The sequence below is a fragment of the Trachurus japonicus genome, chromosome 10 (genome assembly GCF_045865225.1).
Source record: "Trachurus japonicus isolate A0001 chromosome 10, Traja_1.0".
NCBI lineage: Eukaryota > Metazoa > Chordata > Actinopteri > Carangiformes > Carangidae > Trachurus > Trachurus japonicus.
This window is the reverse complement of record NC_140916.1, coordinates 5,019,884-5,042,769: the sequence shown is the minus strand read 5'-3', so window position 1 is coordinate 5,042,769 and position 22,886 is coordinate 5,019,884. Positions and strand designations below refer to the sequence as shown.

At 46.5% G+C, this 22,886-nt stretch overlaps 1 protein-coding gene across 3 annotated transcripts in view; it reads right to left on the bottom strand.

The window, feature by feature from the left end:
• arap3 (ArfGAP with RhoGAP domain, ankyrin repeat and PH domain 3) overlaps nt 1-22,886 on the bottom strand; it is a 67,658-nt gene that overhangs the window by 37,049 nt on the left and 7,723 nt on the right. Inside the window, exons 2-16 of one of the 3 annotated variants that reach the window (XM_085789004.1) lie at nt 21,066-21,222; nt 17,387-18,304; nt 13,110-13,150; nt 12,853-12,935; nt 12,692-12,765; nt 11,984-12,223; nt 10,557-10,626; nt 10,086-10,206; nt 8,695-8,879; nt 8,501-8,607; nt 5,560-5,759; nt 5,376-5,461; nt 3,073-3,252; nt 1,537-1,678; nt 1,335-1,442 (exon numbers count right to left, since the gene is read on the bottom strand). In XM_085789004.1, the coding sequence (XP_085645130.1) occupies nt 1,335-1,442; nt 1,537-1,678; nt 3,073-3,252; nt 5,376-5,461; nt 5,560-5,759; nt 8,501-8,607; nt 8,695-8,879; nt 10,086-10,206; nt 10,557-10,626; nt 11,984-12,223; nt 12,692-12,765; nt 12,853-12,935; nt 13,110-13,150; nt 17,387-18,304; nt 21,066-21,139 (2,629 nt within the window). In that variant the 5' untranslated portion in view covers nt 21,140-21,222. Of the gene's footprint in view, nt 1-1,334; nt 1,443-1,536; nt 1,679-3,072; nt 3,253-5,375; nt 5,462-5,559; nt 5,760-8,500; nt 8,608-8,694; nt 8,880-10,085; nt 10,207-10,556; nt 10,627-11,983; nt 12,224-12,691; nt 12,766-12,852; nt 12,936-13,109; nt 13,151-17,386; nt 18,305-21,065; nt 21,223-22,886 lie in introns of those variants that run through there. The other 2 variants (XM_085789005.1, XM_085789006.1) reach the window with 2 other exon arrangements.

Sequence of the window (22,886 nt, the reverse complement as noted above, 5' to 3'; positions counted from 1 at the left end):
CTTAAACTCATTACAAATTATGAAGTCCATCACTCTGTTTTTTTCAATAACTGTAAAACTTTTAAAATGTATCTCCTCCCACAATTTTTGCTCAATTGTAACCAAACTTGCTACAGAGCATCTCCAGACTGTCCTCCACAAAACTTGTTTCTCGGATTTTTGATTAAGCAAAAATTTAGCCTACAGTGCATGAAAACGTTTGACTGTAAACAGTACTGTAAACATATACCATCAAATTCTTGATAAATACATTTTCAATCATCCTGAGAATATTCTGGACTCATGGTTGATGAAGTTTGGTAAATATCAGAATTTTATCTCAAAAACTGAATTTTTGAGAACATTTTGAATTCTGCTCTCATGGGAACAACTGTCAATGTGAGAGTGGAATTTTTAAACATCATATTTTCTCTTATGAAGCAAAAGACATATCATTAAAAACAAATCACCAACATTTCCATGCTGTCAAGATGCAATTTATGTATTATCAGATTTTTGTTTAGATAACTAAATTTCTGACATTTTGACCATTTCATCACAACAGCTGCCCGGGCATTGACTCCCTGAGTCGATAAATGAAGCTACACAGCAGGTCTCACTAACAGCCAATTAGCTCAGCGAGTTAGGAGCTGGTTCTTGGTGTCAGAGATTGTGAGTTCGAGACCCAGCAAGGGTGATGATGATGATGATGACAGATCAAAATGTCAGATGTCCTCAACATGAAACACAAGACAGTTGTACTGATGGTGGCATCACAGCAAGCCTCTAAATTTAAAAATCCAAATAGCTTGGACTGGACCATGTGCGAAGCCTCCTAACATCTTAGACTCATAGTAGATGTTTGACAAATACATATCAGAATTTTACCTCAAAAACTGATTTTTCATTTTACTGTGGTTTCAAATCTGCCTGCACGACAGTGAATGGGTACTCAATTTGTGAAGCCACTGTTGAACTGCCACTTGTCAATTAGCTCAGTGCGATAGACAATGGTCTTTGGTTCCACGGGTTGTGGGTTCAATCCTCAACTGGTGCAAATTGAACATTATAAGGTCAACTGTCCTGTCTTCCTATTCTCCTGTTTGTTGCTCAGAATTTGCCAAAATTAGCCCGGACCCGACTCATTGCTGTGCAGCAGCTATAATTGTAATTTGTTTTCAAGTTTTACATTTTGCTTTTGAGACAGTTTTTTGCTTCAGTGAGTTTTTTTTCTTTTTCGTTCTCAAGCTCTTGTTTTTGTTTGACATTGAAGAGGTTTTGTTTGGATTGATTTGATACAAAAGTAATTCCCCACACACACACACAGACAGACACACACACACAGACAGACCCACCCTCTCGAGTCTTCCTGGACAGCGTCCCTCTGTGGACAGAACCGGACTTGTAGAGGAAGCCGGAGTGAAGAACGGGCTGAATGATCTCATCGTACACACTGGGATCTGCTACACACACACACACACACACACACACACTGTTAATAATGTTGTTCCTCTTTCTCAGATCTGAATGAGCTGGTCAGCTGATCTGGGGTCAGACCTGAGGGGGCGGGGCTCTGGTCCAGGTGGTGGTGGTGGTGGAGGTGGTCAGCGTCACCTAGGAGACGAGCTGACTCCGCCTCCGAGAAAATCTGAGTGACGGTTTTCAGGAGAGTTTGTTCAGAGACGGCCGAGCAGAGGACCTGAGTGAGAGAGAGAGAGAGAGACAGGTGAGAGACAGGTGAGAGACAGAGACAGCCATACTTCCTAACCCTCCCAATAGAGTCCTGAATTTCAATGCCCCTCCTGAAAATCTCCCAGGGCCACCGTTCTCCTGAATTTCTCCCCATTTCCACCCGGACAACAATATTGCTACACCATCCTTTCCGAAGGGGAAAGATTGATGACTAATCTATGCAATGTATGCTGTTTAGTGTTTAATTGTATTGTTTTTATTTGTTGAACTAGCATACATTGCATAGATTGAGGGCTAATCTTTTTTTTTTTTTTTTTGGCTTTTTGCCTTTATTCGATAGTCCACAGTGTAGATAGACAGGAAAGGGGGAGGCAGAGAGAGGGGGAATGACATGCAGGAAGGGTCTGCCCGACGCGGGATTCGAACCGGGGACGCCTGCGTTGAGGACTGTAGCCTCTACATGGGGCGGCCGCTCTACCCACTGCAATGCAATGTATGTCTTTTTTGTTTTTATTTATTGAACTATCACCACCATCTTTTGCACGATTACTGTGGACTGTTATTTTGTTTGTCAAATAAATGAACACTGTGAAATTCAAGAATTTCATTTTTCTTTTTTTTGTGTGTGTATAATATATATTTATAAAACGGAAAGGTGAAATCCGGCGATCTGATCGGTTGTTAACCGTGGTATAATGAGCATATACCACGGCTACTATTCTAAAGCCTTATCACAGCGTAGGTTATCACTCCGCGTCAGGCACGTATGACTGGTATGAATGGAAGTTGTTGTCATGTATCCATGACAACGGACTGTTGCAGTCCGTAGCAAAAGACAGTTGATGTTTTTACGATGTTAAAAAACGGACTAAAGTAGTTGAATTGACATGTTTAAGGTGAACTTTCACCTCCAGAGGGTTAACAATGGTAGAGGGACTGAGCAGTGAAAAGCTACTTGGAGCTAACGTCTGGAGAGCTGGGACTAGTTTTTCACAGTGGGGCTATTTTATTGAATAATATGTATTTCTGGTTGAATAAAACTACATGAAATTGATTGCGTATTCCTCTTTCATATTGTCATTATTGGTAACCATTTTATAAAAGCGCCCCTTAGCCGTGGTATAATGAGCATATACCACGGCCTGTCGTGATATATTGCTTAAATAACTCCATGTTTGTACTTGTACATATATTTTTTTATATATATACATACATTTATATATATTTTTTATTTTATTTTATGTTATATATATTTATATTTCTTTCTTTTATATTTCTTGACTACTTTGCTCTTTAACTTGTACACTTTGAGCTGGAGATGTTGTTGCAACAGAAAGAAATTTCCCCTTGGGGATCAATAAAGCATTCTGATTCTGATTCTGGTCATCAGGTGCCTCAGACCTTGAGCAGCTCGTCCTGCGTGAGTCCGGGGTGGGCCAGCCGGTACCTCCCCTCTCTGTACTTCTGTGTGATGAACTCTCTCCTCTGCTCCGGCGCCGCGTCGCAGTCCAGCTCCTCCCACACCGACAGACGAGCCGCCCAGAAGTCGTTGGCTCGGTCGTTTCCCAGCATGATGAACAGCTGACCATAAGCAAACACGTCGTCAACAACAACAACAACAACAATACTAACAACAACTCGTCACGGAGACCATAACCAGCCGTTGGGATTGAAGGAACCGCACCAGACTTATCTGGTTTAAAGGACAATTCCGGGTAAATTCTACTCGGGGCTGTATTTTCCTAACATTTTAGGTCTAAAAGAAGGAATCTGAAGATTTTCAGTTTAATGTCTCCTGTTTTGTGTTAGTTGTGTCTGTCCCCGCATCGCCACGGCAGCGATGAATGGGAGCGGATTGAAGTTCTGCTGCTTAGGCTGTTTACATCCCTCAAAGCCACAGACAGCGTCAGATGGCGACTCAAACATGCACCCAGAAGTTTATTTACTTCAAGCAAGCTGACATGTTTGTAAAACTAGATCTAATTCAAAGTCTCGTGCGAGACCCAGTTGCCGTGCTCGGTGTGTTCAGGTGCAGTGGGAGCTACTGTTTGTGTCATAAACACAGGAATATCAACTCTTTACTTGCTTCAAGTGTACATTTTTTTCTGCAGACAGCATCAGGTGGCGACTCAAACATGCGCCGAGAAGTTTTTTTTACTTTTTTTACGAAGTCAAGTGTTGATATTCCTGTGTTTATGACACAAACGGGAGCTTCCGACTGCACCTGAACACACTGAGTCGGCATGCGTAATGGAAACTCAGCCTGACTGAATTAACAACACAGATGAAACCAGGGAGGGATTGGGACAAAAAAGCAGCCGTGGATGTCCCAAGAGCAGGACAGTGAGGGTGGATGACTGCATGTCGCTGCTATGTTGATACTACACACTGTGCCGTTGCGATGATCCGCTATATTTATTTATTTACTTATTGATTTATTAGCGGGCGAGCGGCCGCATCGTCACGCGACCATAACAAATAAAACTGAAAACAAATAAACTATCATCTCTCTCAGCAAACCACAATCAGCCTCGGCATCAGATAGTGAGCAGATATTCACATCTCCCATCTCAGGTAAATTCTAAAGAAAAAAGAAAAAGAGAGACGCTCCGTGATGCCTCCTTTACGCACAGCTGTTTGTTTATGTTTATGTGATCAGTGCACACGGGTTTAAATATAGGTTACTAAATATGAGTGTCTTTATTAATGGAAAAGGTGTGTGTGTGTGTTTTTGTTTTTGTTTTGTTTTTTATTGGGCAACAGCTCTCAATATGTCAGAGCAAACCTGGATAACATCATAACCTCCTCCCAGACTACTTTTGCATCATCAGCCCGTGAGGTCTGTTCGCGCGACCATATATTTGGGCACTGCGAGCTTGGACCGGACCAGAACATCAGTTTCCTCCCGTCTCACTGCTGCCTCCCTCTTCCACGGTGAAATCAAACTTGCACCTTGCGTGCGGCGGATTTAAAGGCGAGGAGAGGAGCTCATTTGATTGGTGAAGATCTGACTCGGCTGTGTCAAACCCACTCCACGCCTTCTCCCTGCCCTCTATGCCACTTGCGCCGGTGGGAGGGAAGTAGGCGGGATGCGCCCCGCTGTGCTTCGCCGTGCAATGAAGGAAAATTGCAAACTGCTCCTGGACACGCCCCGTTGGCGAGGCGAAGGTGAAGCGCAGGGCAGATCCGCCACGCCTGCACCTAGTCTACGAAAATAGAGCCCCGAGCATCAACTTGGGTCTCGCGCGAGACTCTGGGAGACTTTGAATTAGATCTAGTTTTACAAACATGTCGGCTTGCTTGAAGTAAAAGTCGCCATCTGACGCTGTCTGTGGCTTTGGGGGATGGAAACAGCTTAAGCAGCAGAACTTCAATCCGCTCCCATTCATTGCTGCCGTGGCGATGCGGGGACAGACACAACTACCGCAAAACAGGAGACATTAAACTGAAAATCTTCAGATTCCTTCTGTTAGACCTAAAATGTTAGGAAAATACAGCCCCCAGTTGAATTTGCCCAGAATTGTCCTTTAAGTCAGACATATCAGACCAACTGCAGTTTGTTTTAATAACGACTCGTATATAAACACAGACGTCACAGACTGATCTGCTTCCTGGACCAATGGAGCCAGACTCCTGCTCTGTGGAACCAGTCTGGGATCAGGACACACACATACACACACACACACACACACACTGATTCTCACCTGGACGATCTCGTTGCTCCACACGCTGGTGTCCAACTTCAGACTCTGAACTTTGGAAACCATCGTCCCCAAACCTCTGTGCTGCCCTACACACACACACACACACACACACACACACACACTGTTAACTCTGTCTCCATGGATTTGGTTCCTATGGTAGTGCTGCTGGAGGTTGCTAGGTTACCTGCACAGTTCTTGCAGATGACCACGCTCAGGTTGATGGAGGCCCAGTCCGGGTTCGGCGCCTTGCAGTCGGCGCAGCTCCGGTTGGACCGGTTGGACCAGATCTTCTCCGCCACCTCGTAGTCTGACAGCGTCTCAGCGATGGACTCCTGCAGCGCCTCCATCCAGTCGCGCTTGTCCCGGTCCGACTCCGCCGTGAAACTACGGAGACGACAGGGAGGTGGGGCTGTAACCACGGCAACGGTATGTAATAATTATGACCATTTTAAACACAATACCTCGTATTAAAAAACCCGATAACACTTGACTTGAATAGGTATTCATAAGATTGACATAACACTGTCATAACCATGACATAACAGCTGTCATAAACATCAATGAATACTTATGACAGCTGTTGTTAAGTGTAATTCGGTAAGTTATGTCACTTTTGATGCAAAGTTGACATTATTTGAGATGTCCTTGTAATGAGAACTGGACATAATTTTTAAAGTTTGGCAATTAGGTCTGCTATGACAGTTTAAATTGTCTTTATGTCAAGTTGTCAGAACAAAAACATCTCAAACAATGTCAACTTTGCATCAAAAGTGACATAACTTACCGAATGACACTTAACGACAGCTGTCATAAGTATTCAATGATGTTTATGACAGTGTTATGTCAATCTTATGAATACCTATTCAGGTAAAGTGTTACCAAAAACCCTTGTCTACAGTAATAACCAGCGTAATAATATAATAATGTAATAAGATATTACATTACATTGGCAGTTATTACGTTATTGGCTGTTATTACATTTTGGGTTGATACTCAGTATTTTAGAGACACAAGTGGGTCAGGACCAGGACCTGGACCTGGTTTAAGTTTGACTTAAACAGATAAGTCTGATTTAAACCAGATAAGTCTGACTTAAAGAGATAGTTCACCCAAAATTCAAATTTCATTCATTTCATTATCTACTCCCCCTCATGTGGACTAAGGGCTGGGAGAGGTTTCAGAGTCCTCCGTGGCTTCTCTGAGTTACAGGGGGTCTCCGTGCAGCACTGCATGTCCATATGACGGTTGAGAACAGAGCTCACTTTTCTTCGTCCAAAAAGACACACCAAAAAACATCCAAATACCTCCATAGTGCTCGTCTGTAATGTCCCTCTTGTATTGAAGCCCCGACATGAGAAATTGTTCTGAAAAAAATTAAATAAGTCTATGTTTGGGGCGGTGTGTGGCGCAGTGGTTAGAGCGGCCGCTACAGTCCTCAATGCAGGCGTCCCCGGTTCGAATCCCGCGTCGGGCAGACATTTCCTGCATGTCATTCCCCCTCTCTCTGCCTCCCCCTTTCCTGTCTATCTCACTGTGCTATCAAAATAAAGGCAAAACGCCAAAAAATATACTTTAAAAAAGGGGGGAGGAGATGATGAGTGCAATTTGAATTTTGGGTGAACTATCCCTTTAAACCAGATAAGTCTGACTGGCCCTGGACCAGGGGCCTCATGTATCAATGTTGCGTACGCACAAAAAAGTGGCGTACGTCATTTTCCACGCCAACGTTCAGATGTATCAAAAGTGAAATGACCGTGGAAAAGTGCGGTGGCCCACGCCAACTCCATAGCTGGCGTACGCACGTTTCTACAGCTGTTGTTCCTTTGGCGACACTTAGAGGTGAAGCTGTGAAACTGTTAATAATGTGAAAACAATTAGTCCTCAGAGTAATGTGCACATCAGAGACACATTTATGAACAACTAACCCATCCACATGTTGCAATTAGATAGGTGGATATAAAAGCATGTGCAGTGGATATAAAAGCATGTGCAAAGTGGTGCAGAAAATAGCGTCAGCTTTAGTCTTAAGATATTGCAGATGCTGCAGTGCGAAGTGCACACGAGTCCCAGAGGTTTTTTTTTGCACATGATGACTTTTGGTTTCTGAGGGCAATTCTCTTGGAACTGAGCGCAGTGCGCTGCGACCGGCCTGAGAGCGCGACACGGCGGGGAGCCATGGGTCGCCTCCATTCAGGTGCTGACCACACTGTGAACAGGAAGCATTTTTATACTATAAATGTACAGATCATATAACAAACATTGTGGCGAGATGGCTGGTTCAGCACACGATTAATTCATTCAGCATAGTTGGGGACAGATTACAGGCTGGGACTGTATGCGCGCAAAGTAAATGTATTTGTTTAATTGTCCTATAACCCCCCGATGCACACTGAGCATGTCCGCCAAAATATCACACTGTCAGTGACTTTCTTTTTGCTGGTTAAACTACACAGACTGTGTGAAGTACTTAATGTCAATAAACACATGCGTAAAGTTGGACATGTGTCTTTATCAGCCTCCCTGGCGCACTTCTGCATTTATTTACTACACGATCTGTGTATAAAAGAAAGCAAATAAAATTGTAAATCCATTTCACATAATTTAATTAGAGTACATTGTCTGCTTTCATTTGGGATGACAGCAGTCCTCCGCTTCACGTTCACCTTTATATAACACACACACACTCTCCCACTCCCCTTTGTGATGGTGCCGGAGGACGGCAAAAAAAAAAAAAAAAAAAAGATGTTTACACGGCTGAACTTTATCGAGGAGCACCTTCAACTCAAATTTGGTTAAATTGCTGTTCCTCACAGTTTTTCATGGTGTTATCTGACCGTAAAGAGAAGGGAATCTTTGGTGCAGGCCTTATTTACATTGATTTGCATATTTAAATGGGGGCGTGGACAGGGAGGAGATTACCACTTCTACATGTGCGCTCAATTCCACGTTGATTGGGATGTACAAAGGAAAAGTGCTTGGATCCATGCGTACGCACACTTTGATACATCAGATTTTCTTTGTGCGTACGACAGTTTCTGGATTTTGGCGTACGCCATGTTTCAGTATGAAATCCACGCAAGTCTTGATACATGAGGCCACAGGACTCTGGACCAGGACTCTGGTACCTGAAGGTCTTGTAGGGAGTGATGAGGTCGAAGCTCTTGTGTTTTCCGTCTCTGATTGTGGCGCCTCGAGCTTCGATCATCGTCATGCCGACACCTGAACGGAAACACTGACACACACACACACACACCGGGGTCAGAGGTCACAGGCAGGGGGGCGGGGCCAGTGGGCGGGGCCAGACGCCACGCGGCCTCACCTGCTCGTTCTTGTAGATCCAGATCTGGTCTGTGTTGATGGCGGCGTAGACGCGGGACTTGGTTCCCTTCAGGTCCAACGCTCCGTGTCTCTGGCAGTGAGAACCGGGACCGAACCGCCGCCGTCCAAACACCAGCTGCTCCCGCACGTGGTCCTGCAGCGTGGACACCCAGCGCCGCCGCAGCACTGAGCACAGGGATGCCTTCATCATCACCATCATCATCATCATCATTATTATTATTAACATCAAAGATGGTTTATAAACCAAGACCTTCCATGAGGAGTTAGCTTCCTGTATGATGTCACTAGGCTTCTGCACGGGCACGCCCCTTTAGGGAGACCAGAGGCAGCATAGAGTGTATTGACTCCAATGGGAAAATTGAACGTGAACACAGATTATGGTCGAGTCTTTCTCTCCACAGTCCCTAAAGTACATTTTGGACTGATTTTTCACAAGCCACATCTCTTCTGAACAGTTTGACACGAAAATGGCAATTTTCAGACGGACACATCAGGAGAAAATCCACTTTGTTCAAGACCTGTCTCTGTCTCTACGACACACTCTCGCCAGATTTGGCACAGATCTCCTAGGCAATGTCAAACAAACGGCCGCAAATTTTTTAAATGATTTTTGTCATGCTAAATATGACTGTTAGTAGTGTAAATATTTAATGTTATCATAAGAAAATATAAATATCTCACTTTCATCTACCTACAAATTGTATAAATCCACACACACGTTCACAGACGAGGTGGGGTGACGGTTGGCCACGCACATTTAGAGAGACAGGAAGTGAAACCATTTCTATCGTTGGAGCAGCCTCTCATGGGGGGTCTTGGTAAATAGAGGATCTTTGTTAACATCAACATCAGTTTCCATTTTTTTTTTACATACAGAGAGTCCAGGTTTTGAAAAGGGTTTAAGTTCACTTTCTAATGGAGTATGTTAATTTATAGGCTCCCACAGTATTTGTGTGCAGATAAATGTTAAAATGTAGCAGTTTACCTCAGTCTATATCTCATTCTGTCAGAAAGGTTTCAGAAGCCTGTTTTTTCTATGCTCTTTTATTTTTGCCTCTTTTATGCAGTCCAGGCTTTTGAAAAGAGAGTAAACATTTATGCTGCTGAATAAATCTTAAAAACTGACTTGCATCTGATGTGTATTTTTTGGGGGAAATATGGTTCCTGGAATAGTCTGTAGACAATCATAATCATTCAACTGTTTCACTAGTGTTAAAAATAAAACCTAAAATCGAGAAAATCGGCAATATCGTAGAATCGCAATTTAAATCGAATCGGCATCCAAAAAATCGTAGAAGAATCGAATTGGGAGAAAAGCATATCGTCCCAGCCCTAGTTTCCATATGTGTGAGTGTGAGTGTGTGTGTGTACCTTCGTTGTCGGTCCTGAACACAAAGATCCTTTGACTCGTCACTATTTCGAACTTGTTGTCCTTGGAGGGGCGGGCCATCTGGATGGCGGCCAATGGGATCACTCCTTTCGGGTAGACGTCCTGAAACACACAGAGAGAGTCAACGGGATTGTCATGGTAACAGGTGTGTTCAGACTAGGGCATCATCCAATTTCATCCCCACCTCAGTCCGACTTCTCCACAGCTAACTCCCATTAGAACTTTTTCTATTAACCTGTTTTTAACTCATTTTATCTTTGTATGTGTCCTTCTTAACCTTTGTTGCGAGTACTTGTTAAGGACAAGTACTCGCAACAAAGAAAATTATTGTGTTGGGTATGTATGTCTGTGGTATGTAGGGATGTGTGGATGATTGTGTTGCTGCTCCTGCACTAACGGAAGAATAAAGTATTTTTTGACTTGACTTCCCCGGCGCAGGTCGCAGGTCGTACCTTCTCGCTGCCGAAGTACATCAGGTTCTTTCCATCAAACTTCACGTAACGTTTCTGGAAAACGTAGTTCCTGAAAGACAAAAACACCATCACCATGGTAACAGCGGAGACAAGGGATTGGTCAGTGACACTTCACTCATTTTACAGTTATGAACCAGCAGTCAACCAACAAAACAGTGGATTTAGAGTCACATAATATTTATGTAATATCAATATAGTATAGATGCATAGATGGATAGAAAGATGCATAGATGGATAGATGGATAGATAGATAGATAGATAGATAGATAGATAGATAGATAGATAGATAGATAGATAGATAGATAGATAGATAGATAGATAGATAGATAGATAGATAGATAGATAAAGTATTTCTCATCACCTCTGAGTTACAGTTGTTTCATTCAGACACATACATTTCACCAAAGAAGAAGTTTTTAGTTTGACAGCGAAGCCAGACAACGAGGAAGAGGAGGAGAAACACACCGAGTGGAGGACGAAGAGTCAGGGGGTGAAGGAGAGGAAGAGGAGGAGGAGGAGGAGGAGATGAGGAAGAGGCAGCTGCTGAGGAGGCAGGAGACACAGGGAGGAGCAGAGAGGAGGAGACGCAGCAGGAGAACCAGCACTGGCCGCTGAGCCCTGACACACACACACACACACACACACACACACACACACACAATAACAGTTAATCTGCCGTTGATGTAAAAGCAGAGACTGCTTGATGAAAAACTGTCCCTGAAGGCAACGCGCATCAGTGGTTTTGCATGAATTTCCCTCTAAAACAACTCTGTCTGGTAACGTTGTGTTATTATCTCATAGCGTGGTGAATGTGCAGGTCACAACTTGTCCACCAGAGCGTTGTGGAGTTGTTGGATTGTGTATTTGATGAGTTTGATGAGGGAAACAAGAAATCCCATGAGCCTCCGTAGCGTAGCTCTGAGTAGCTCACGGCTCTGCTCCGCCGTTCTAAAAATAGCTTGCACCGACAATTAAAGGTAACGAACCTACTGCTATGACTATAGGGATTATGGAAATGGGCCAATTTGACAAAATGTTGAACTATCCCTTTAAATTACCTCCATGTCAGTGAACGTTACACTGGACCAGTAGGAATTTAAATGTTAAGAAACAAAAAACAATAAAAAAAACTTAAAACATTTCCTCTGGAGGATCAATAATTGGTCCTTAATAGATACTTTATATAATTAGATGCGATTATATTTTGACTATATTCGATTTTACACATTCATAGTGTTGTCAAATTAATTCATCGTAATAATTGTTCTGATCGTGATTATTTCTCTGACATTAATCGTACCAAGGAAATCTATAATCGTGACATCGCTAATTGAGAATGTGGGCGGAGCTTGACAACCTGCAGTTCTGCTCCCTTTGGTCTAACTGGGCGTATAAATGAAACGCACCCCTGTGGAGACAGCTTGTCGAGCCAGCCGCTGATGATGGGCGGGGCCCTCTCGGTCAGCGAGGTGTAGCTGGCGTAGGGCGAGATGGTCAGGTCCTCGTCGGGCTCCGGGTGGACGCCGTGCAGCGGCAGCGAGAGGCAGCGCAGGGCGGGCGGAGCTTCTCCCACCGTGCTGTAGCCCTGAGAGTCTCCAGAGTGAAGAGCCTGAGACAAACGCCGGCTCCACGACAACTTGTGGCCCCTGAAGGGACCAATCAAACTGTTTCAGATATGACATCATGTCCCCAGGACCAGTGAGAGGTCACCTTTCATCCTGTAGGGCAGCCATGTCCAAACTGTGAAACTGCTGCTAATACTTTGTTTTCTCTTATATTTATGCAGGTAACAATGCTATGCAGCGATGCATGGCATTGTCCTCATCAAATAAACAACAAATGAAAAAAAATGAAATGAACTGGCTGCAGGTTTCTTTCCAATCAGCAGCAGCAGACTGGACTCAGACACCTGCAGCCACGCTGTCCTTTGTGGAAGAGTTTGGACATGGCTGCTGTAGGGGCTTTTATTGTGAAATTGGTGAAATGAGTAGAAATAATATATGTACATAATATAGACCCCCCCCTGTTCACTCTTTAACTAAGTTTTGACCAACCAAATGATTAATTTTTCCAGTTCCGGTTCATTGTGGTTTATTAAAACGTCTTCGTCTTACCCATGATCCTCTGCACGTCTGTCCTCATCCGTCCTCATGTCTCTTCCCTCCAGTCGGCTTCCTTCACCCTGGGTCTGCAACCACAGAGATGGTGAGGGGGAGGGGGGCAACAGGAAAGAGGAGGAGGAGCAAGAGGAGGAAGAGGAGGAGTTGTTCCTCACCTCCAAGGTGTGTAGGTGTCTCCTGGTTTGGAAAACTGTCTCACAGTACGGACTGATCTCCTCCTCAGGGTCGTCTGTGGAAGCTGCAGCAGGTGGAGAGACAAGAGAGTCAGCTGGTCCTGATGGGTCAGGGGTCAGGGATCAAAGGTCAGGGGTCAGAGTGAAGGGGTCAGAGGTTAGGGGTCAGGGTTAAGTGGTCAGAGGTCAGGGGTCAGGGTGAAGAGGTCAGAGGTCAGGGGTCGGGGTTCTGAACTCACCTCGAGTTGATCCTGAAGAGTTGTTACTTAAAGTGCTGCCGCTGAAAACATTGAAAACATATTGTCATTTGGGTGGACCAGTGGTTAGTTGGTTGGTTGGTTGGTTGGTTGGTTGGTTGGTTGGTTGGTTAGTTAGTTAGTTAGTTAGTTAGTCTGTTACTTAGTTAGTTAGTTAGTTAGTTAGTTAATTTGTTACTTTGTTAGTTAGTTAGTTAGTTAGTTAGTTGTTAGTTAGTTGGTTAGTTGGTTGGTTGGTTGGTTGGTTAGTTAGTTAGTTAGTTAGTTAGTTAGTTAGTTAGTTAGTTAGTTAGTTAGTTAGTTAGTTAGTTAGTTAGTTAGTTAGTTAGTTAGTTAGTTGAAAACACATCAACAAGGTTGGTTGTTTGGACAATCGGTCGGTCGGACAGACAGTCGGACAGACGGTGGTTAGTTGGTTGGTTGATTGGTTGGTTGGTTGGTTAGTTAGTTAGTTAGTTAGTTAGTTAGTTAGTTAGTTAGCTGAAAACACAAACACATCAACAAGTCACCAGGTCACTGACAGATGAAGACGGTCAGTTAACCACCTGCTAACTGCCTGTTATCAGAGGTGATCCAATGTGTGTGTTTGTGGTTGGGCGACTCAAACATCCAAACATGTTTGTTCATCTCACTCACACCAACTGCACCGACTGACCCAACTAGAGCCGACTGGAGCAGACTGAACCCACTAGAGCCGACTGGAGCAGACTGAACCCACTAGAGCCGACTGGAGCAGACTGACCCAACTAGAGCCGACTGGAGCAGACCGGACCCACTAGAGCCGACTGGAGCAGACCGAACCCACTAGAGCCGACTGGTGCAGACTGAACCAACTAGAGCCGAATGGTGCAGACTGAACCAGCAAGAGCCGACTGGAGCAGACTGGACCCACTAGAGCCGACTGGTGCAGACTGGACCCAACTAGAGCCGACTGGTGCAGACTGGACCCAACTAGAGCCGACTGGTTCAGACTGGACCCACTAGAGCCGACTGGAGCAGACTGGACCCACTAGAGCTGACTGGACCCAACTAGAGCCGACTGGAGCAGACTGGACCCACTAGAGCCGACTGGTGCAGACTGGACCCAACTAGAGCCGACTGGTGCAGACTGGACCCAACTAGAGCCGACTGGTTCAGACTGGACCCACTAGAGCCGACTGGTGCAGACTGGACCCACTAGAGCCGACTGGTGCAGACTGGACCCACTAGAGCCGACTGGAGCAGACTGGACCCATTAGAGCTGACTGGACCCAACTAGAGCCGACTGGAGCAGACTGGACCCAACTAGAGCCGACTGGAGCAGACTGAACCAACTAGAGCCGAATGGTGCAGACTGGACCCACTAGAGCCAACTGGAGCAGACTGAACCAACTAGAGCCGAATGGTGCAGACTGAACCCACTAGAGCTGACTGGAGCAGACTGAACCCACTAGAGCCGACTGGAGCAGACTGGACCCACTAGAGCTGACTGGACCCAACTAGAGCCGACTGGTGCAGACTGGACCCACTAGAGCCGACTGGTGCAGACGGGACCCACTAGAGCCGACTGGAGCAGACTGAACCCACTAGAGCCGACTGGAGCAGACTGGACCCACTAGAGCTGACTGGACCCAACTAGAGCCGACTGGTGCAGACTGGACCCACTAGAGCCGACTGGTGCAGACAGGACCCACTAGAGCCGACTGGATCCAACTAGAGCCGACTGGTGCAGACTGGACCCACTAGAGCCGACTGGACCCAACTAGAGCCATCTGGACCCAACTAGAGCCGACTGGAGCAGACTGGACCGACTAGAGCCGACTGGTGCAGACTGGACCCAACTAGAGCCGACTGGTCCAGACAGGACCGACTAGAGCCGACTGGAGCAGACTGGACCGACTAGAGCCGACTGGAGCAGACTGGACCCAACTAGAGCCGACTGGAGCAGACTGAACCAACTAGAGCCGACTGGTGCAGACTGGACCCACTAGAGCCGACTGGAGCAGACCGGACCCACTAGAGCCGACTGGAGCAGACCGAACCCACTAGAGCCGACTGGTGCAGACTGAACCAACTAGAGCCGAATGGTGCAGACTGAACCAGCAAGAGCCGACTGGAGCAGACTGGACCCACTAGAGCCGACTGGTGCAGACTGGACCCAACTAGAGCCGACTGGTGCAGACTGGACCCAACTAGAGCCGACTGGTTCAGACTGGACCCACTAGAGCCGACTGGAGCAGACTGGACCCACTAGAGCTGACTGGACCCAACTAGAGCCGACTGGAGCAGACTGGACCCAACTAGAGCCGACTGGTGCAGACTGGACCCACTAGAGCCGACTGGTGCAGACTGGACCCAACTAGAGCCGACTGGTGCAGACTGGACCCAACTAGAGCCGACTGGTTCAGACTGGACCCACTAGAGCCGACTGGTGCAGACTGGACCCACTAGAGCCGACTGGTGCAGACTGGACCCACTAGAGCCGACTGGAGCAGACTGGACCCATTAGAGCTGACTGGACCCAACTAGAGCCGACTGGAGCAGACTGGACCCAACTAGAGCCGACTGGAGCAGACTGAACCAACTAGAGCCGAATGGTGCAGACTGGACCCACTAGAGCCAACTGGAGCAGACTGAACCAACTAGAGCCGAATGGTGCAGACTGAACCCACTAGAGCTGACTGGAGCAGACTGAACCCACTAGAGCCGACTGGAGCAGACTGGACCCACTAGAGCTGACTGGACCCAACTAGAGCCGACTGGTGCAGACTGGACCCACTAGAGCCGACTGGTGCAGACGGGACCCACTAGAGCCGACTGGAGCAGACTGAACCCACTAGAGCCGACTGGAGCAGACTGGACCCACTAGAGCTGACTGGACCCAACTAGAGCCGACTGGTGCAGACTGGACCCACTAGAGCCGACTGGTGCAGACAGGACCCACTAGAGCCGACTGGATCCAACTAGAGCCGACTGGTGCAGACTGGACCCACTAGAGCCGACTGGACCCAACTAGAGCCATCTGGACCCAACTAGAGCCGACTGGAGCAGACTGGACCGACTAGAGCCGACTGGTGCAGACTGGACCCAACTAGAGCCGACTGGTCCAGACAGGACCGACTAGAGCCGACTGGAGCAGACTGGACCGACTAGAGCCGACTGGAGCAGACTGGACCCAACTAGAGCCGACTGGAGCAGACTGAACCAACTAGAGCCGACTGGTGCAGACTGGACCCACTAGAGCCGACTGGAGCAGACTGGACCCAACTAGAGCCGACTGGACCCACTAGAGCCGACTGGACCCAACTAGAGCCGACTGGACCCACTAGAGCCGACTGGACCCAACTAGAGCCGACTGGACCCAACTAGAGCCGACTGGAGCAGACTGGACCCACTAGAGCCGACTGGTGCAGACTGAACCGACTAGAGCCGACTGGAGCAGACTGGACTGACTAGAGCCGACTGGTCCAGACTGGACCCACTAGAGCTGACTGGAGCAGACTGGACCCACTAGAGCTGACTGGAGCAGACTGGACCCACTAGAGCCGACTGGTGCAGACTGGACCAACTAGAGCCGACTGGAGCAGACTGGACCCACTAGAGCCGACTGGTGCAGACTGGACCAACTAGAGTCGACTGGTGCAGACTGGACCCACTAGAGCCGACTGGACCCAACTAGAGCCGACTGGTGCAGACTGGACCCACTAGAGCCGACTGGTGCAGACTGGACCCAACTAGAGCCGACTGGAGCAGACTGGACCTACTAAGAACCAGGTAGTGTCCCCAGCTTTAGTCAGCTGGTTGGTTGGTTAGTTAGTTAGAGATTATTGTCATTTGGGTGGTTTGTTAGTTGGTTAGTTGTTTGGTTGGTTGGCTAGTTAGATTATTGTCATTTGGGTGGTTAGTTATTTAGTTGGTTAGTTAGTTAGCGATATGTAACAGAAGTTTGTCAGGAATCCTTGTTGGTTAGCTGTTTAGTTAGTTAGTTAGTTCGTTAGTTGGTTGGTTGGTTGGTTGGTTGGTTGGTTGGATTATTGTCATTTGGGTGGCTGGGTGGTTTGTTAGTTAGTTGGTTGGTTGGGTGATTAGTAGATTGGTTGGCTAGTTGGATTATTGTCATTTGGGTGGTTGGTTAGTTAGTTAGTTGGTTGGTTAGTTAGTGGTCTGTAACAGAAGTTTTTCAGGAATCCTAGTTGGTTCAGGTCAGTGTGGGTCAGCTGAGACAGATCTGGGACAGCTAAAAAGAAGAAGGACAGACCTAGTCCATCAGGGTGCTGTACCTGAGTCTCTCGGTGGACTGTCTGGGGGGGGTCATAGGGGCCGACTGCAGGCTGCAGCAGCTCCTCCCTCCACCGGGGCCGGGGGCAGATCCAGATCCAGGTAAGGTGCCCCAGTAGATCTCGTTGGAGACCATCTCCAGTCCACCTCGTCCCGGGGAGCTGCAGGGGGAGGATCCAGAGAGGCCACTGCTGTCCAGACCTCGGACACAGGACGTCACCGGGGACGAAGTCTGGTTCTGTTCCGTTTGTACAGGTGAAGAAGACGACGATGAAGAGGACGGGGACCCCTGGAAGGCTGAGGGGGGGGTCACACGGCTCAGCCTCGGGGGGACTGGAGGTAAAATCCCCCCGGCGTCGGACAGAGACAGACTGCGGCTGGCCCTCATCCTCTGCACCTGGCTCTGTCGTCTGCTGGGCGAGGCCAGTCTGTCATTGGCCGAGGGCTTGTCCCCTGAGGTCAAACCCTCCAGCACGGTGAAGCATATGGACTCCTGGGACAGCCTCCTGGGTGGGGGGGCTGCAGGCTGTGGTGTCGGACAGAAGTGGACGGGTGTGGTCCTGCGGCGGTTGAAGACGGTTCTGGGTTTGGGAACCGGCTTCACCACGGTCCTGCCGCCGCTGGACTCTGACTCTGCCAGCATGGCGGCGAGGTTCGGGGCCGAACTGTTCCTGAACGCCTCGAAGGCGACGACTGAGGGCCGACCGCCCGTCACAGAGCGGCAGCGGTCACGTGGGGGATCGGCGTCTGCTTTCTGATTGGTTCTCTGAGCTTCTGTCTTCTGGATGTAGGCGACCAATCGGAGGATCCTCTTCCTGTGTCCGGTGGCGGTTATACCCAGACTGACGAGGGCCTCATGGTCCAGGTGTGTGAAGTCTCTGGCTGACAGGAGACCAGCGCCACAGAAGGTGTTCAGGTACCTGCAGAGAGACCACATCGGTCAGAGAGGGGGTCCAAGACACTGGAACGAGACCACATCATGAGGTTCTGACTCTGGTAACAGATTCTGGTTCTGGTTCTGGGCTGAGGCTGGTTTGCAGGATCTGGGTCTGGGCCACAGATAGTGGTTTCACACCAGCAGGGCCCCCACTAACTCAGAACTGCAAGGGATTCACTGTGCTTGTTGTTGTGGATCCTTGATAATTAGGTCATAGTTATGCGTTGTTATTTAATTGCTATTTAATATGACATCAAAGCTTTCTGTTTTAATTTATTTATCCTCATAAAATCACTGTAGAGAGATTATTTTCGGCAATAAGTCACTTTTCAGCAAGGCCCCACCGACCTGTACCTGCACCCTGTAACTCAGAATTGCAAGGGCTGATATTCACAGAATTTTCTGGAGTTATAGTAGAGGGCACCAGATGCAGGTACCGTGAATTTGGTCAATGTCACCCCTTGCATTCCTGAGTTAGTGGGGGCAGTCACTTCAATTCAATTCAATTCAATTCAATTCAATGACGTTCAGTCACTTCAGCAGGACCCTGCCGAGAAGGGTTCGCGAACCCAATTTTGAACCATCTTCAGACCGAAACAACACCAGGTTCAGAACCTGAAGAGTTCTCAAAGGAACGAGACAGGAAAGAGAGTAACGACACCACCATTGACTCCCGTGGTAAGGGTTTTGCGCCCCGAGTGGCAGGATATGGGTATTGCAAAAGCGCCCAGAAAACTCATTCACTCCAATGTATGTGTGTTGCCCACTTGCTTGTAAATTGATAAAAACGGCCGTGTTTTTGTTTTTAGGTGTCTTGGTCATATCAAATTATACTTATAATTTGTTTATTACAAAATGTAGAAACATTAATGTAGACAACTTTTTTCTTTTTTTTTACTCGCCTATGTGTTAATGTTTATCTGTAAGGGGTCCATGATGATGCTATTAACGTGGGTGATCTATAAATGTCCTTAAATTATTGAAAATACCACACCAACAATGCAGAGATGTCAGTTCTTGGGCACTTTTGCAATACCCATATTCCTCCATCAGGAGGCGCTTCCATTGGACCGATGCGTGTCGTTACTCTCTTTTCCAGTGCTCTAGTTCTTCCCTGTGAACAGTGACATCATCAGTGGGCGTGTCTTATTCTAGAGCAGGAAGGAGGAGGAGGCAGCGACTGACAACATGGTGGAAAATAATCTGGACAAACTGGACAAAAACAGAATTTACAGAAAAGCTAGAAAGCAGAACAAGAAAGAACCAGTTGTATGGATTTATCTTTGGGGCTGAATAAAGTAAAATAATTCTGATGTTTGGACTTGAGCCTGAGTTCACTCCAACACCAGACCAACACCAGACCACCAGGCCAACAGACCAACACCAGACCCAACCCTGACCCAAACCAGATCATTAAGAAACTTAACAAACTGAAGAAGAACTGGGACAGAAAGAAAAACATTGAGTAAAGCAGAGAAACGTCCTCCCACTCTGGTTCCACTGACGTTAAACTGGTGTGATGCTGCAGGTTTTGACTCCAGAACCAGCAGTGGTGTAGTCTATGTGATACTCAGGTATACTCAGTATACCCACTGAAAAGGCATAAATACTTCAGTATAGTACAACAAAACTATCTAACTAAAGTTAAGTTCAAGAGGGTCCCCAACTTTTTCTTGAAAATTTTACCACTTTTTCTTAGAATTTTTTAACTTTTTCTTTTCTTCAGAAATTTTATCACTTTTTTAAAGCAGAAGTAAGCGGAATGTTTGTGTTAATATAAGTCTTAAATAGTTATATCTTCAGACAGCAATCACTTATAGAGTGTTTGGTTTGAAACACGGGTCTGTCAGTCACTCTGCTCTGCTGTAAGCCGAGGAGAAAACTTTCCTTGTATCCTACAACCTTTATCCAATGAGGAGAGAGAACGGCATAAAGGGGCGGTCCTCTCTGTGTGTGCAGCCAAGGGATGCACGTGAATGTGGTGACGTAGGGACAAGGACGGGGACTGCTAACTACATCGGCTGACAGGAAGTTAGCCAAAACCACCGGATCACTTACTTCTGCTTTAATTATTGTTTGACTTTCTTTTTTTTTAAAATTTTTACCAGTTTCTTCTCAATTTTTCTTTTTTACTTTTTATTATTTTTACCCCTTTTTGTATTATTGTTTGCCCCTTTTTTTGAGAGAGATACATTGTGCCACATTTTTTCTATAATTTTTTTGCAAAAGCTTACCACTTTTTTAGAATTCTTTTGAGAAATTTTACTATTTAAAAAAAAAAAATCTTAAACTCTTTTTTGTTTTTTTTTGTTTAAATCTTACCACTTTTTTCTAGAAATGTTTCAACTTTTTGGGAGAAATTGTACCACTTTTTTCCAGAAATTTCTCTATAATGTTTCAAAAATGTACACCTAATTTAAACGTACATTGATAGTTTGTGTATTTCTGGTGTTTGCTTCAAAATGTTGTCCAATGGGGGTCCGTGGTCTAATTTGTGTCAATTTTGGGTCCTTGATGTAAAAAAGTTTGAGAACCACCGGTCTATGTGATACAAGTATGAACAGTTTACCCACTACAAAACATTAGACTACACCACTGAGAACCAGAACCAGAACCGTGTCTGTGTGAGAGCACCCAGTGAGATCCAGCTGCAGCATCTGGACCAGACCTGGGTTTGGACCAGATTCACTGAAGCTGTTGTGATCTCCATGGTGACGGTGGTGAGGGCGGACGGCGGTCCTGACCTCTCCAGGTGAATGGCTGACAGAAGCGTCTCAAGCGGCGTGCTGCTGTCCAGCGAAGCCATGACCACCAACATGGAGTCCAGGTCTGAGGTCTCCTCCCCGTCCCAGAACCAGCAGGTCCATCACTGTCCTACAGCTGCGACCGAGGATGGTCCATCTGCAGGAGACAGAGACAGAGACGTCATGGCAACAGCAGTATACAAACAGAGACGTCATGGCAACAGCAACATACAAACAACCAATGAAAACCATGGATCAGAAACCAATGAGATGGCAAAACATCATGGGGGGGGGGGTGAACGACGTCACCTGGACGTCTTCAGTATAAAGTCTCTACTAACTCACTTCCAGGGCCACATCCTTCCACTAACTACATAACATAGTTTTTACGCCTAAATTCCACTGGATGCGGAACGGCTGCAGATCCGCTCCGGCACGGCGGCGGAGCCGTTACGTATTAATTATAATCACCATGTGAGTGTCCACTGACTCCGCGTCCGCTGCGTCGTGGGTCCGGAACGGCACCGGCATCCGGCAGCCCTCGCAACTCATGCGCAGAGCTTCTATTTTTGCCGGACGCCAGAGCACGGCGCATCAATTAGCACAGAGCAGGTTGTGTATGACAGGAAACTTGGGCAAAATACAAAATAAAACACCCGGTTAATTTTCAAAATAAAATACACCATGTTTACAGCGGAGCATATTTCCTGCTTTACACCTTGAAAACGTTGTAATGGGCAGCGAGCGGCCTGAAGTCAGCAGCTCGGAGGTTTTCAGACATCATTTCACCCCGTTTACACCATGGACAAAGAGATAGTGATTGTAAAATCAAGTCAGGTCAGCACCAAGTTGTTTCTCTACTACTCCTCTGGATTAAATTAATTGTTTTTGAATTTGTGGTTCACTTTATGGAAACTACAACCCGCTTTTTTCGCGAGATCACGTGTTCCCGTTACTCTGTTTCTTTACTTTATTTGTTTATTTGAATGGGACAGTCACATTAAAGGGATAGTTCACTCAAAAATCGAAATTTCACTCATTATCTACTCACCCTCATGTGGACTAAGGGCTGGGAGAAGTTTCAGAGTCCTCCGTGGCTTCTCTGAGTTACAGGGGGTCTCGGCGTAGCAGTGCATGTCCATATAACGGTTGCAAATGGATACCAACTGTCTTTGTAACAAAAAGACACACCAAAAAACATCCAAATACCTCCATGCTGCTCGTATGTAATGTCCGTCTTGTATTGAAGCCCCGAAATGCGAAATTGTTCCGAAAAAAATTAAATAAGTCTATATTTCAAGCTTGTTTTGTAGCGGAAGCTTCTCGAAGCTCCTCTTCCCGGTTCATCAAATTTGGACGAACTGGGAAGAGGACAGACCCTGGTTCGTCCAAATTAGACGAACCGGGAAGAGGAGCTTCCGCTACAAACAAGCTTGAAAAATAGACTTATTTAATTTTTTTCGGAACAATTTCGCATTTCGGGGCTTCAATACAAGACGGACATTACATACGAGCAGCATGGAGGTATTTGGTATTTTTGGTGTGTCTTTTTGTTATGAAGACAGTTCGTATCCATTTGCAACTGTCATATGGACATGCAGGGGCGCCGAAAAGGGGGGGTAAAGGAGACGGATTCTAGGGGCCCATGATTGAGGGGGGCCCAGAGAGGCCCCTAATGATGATGAAATGATAATACAGAAAAAATAATATGACACTAAGTTATTAACTAACATATAATCACAAATATTTTATTTTCAATGTCCTGGTAAAAATAACTTTATTTGTTTTGGAAACATCAACGCCTGCAGGGCCCCCCCTTCC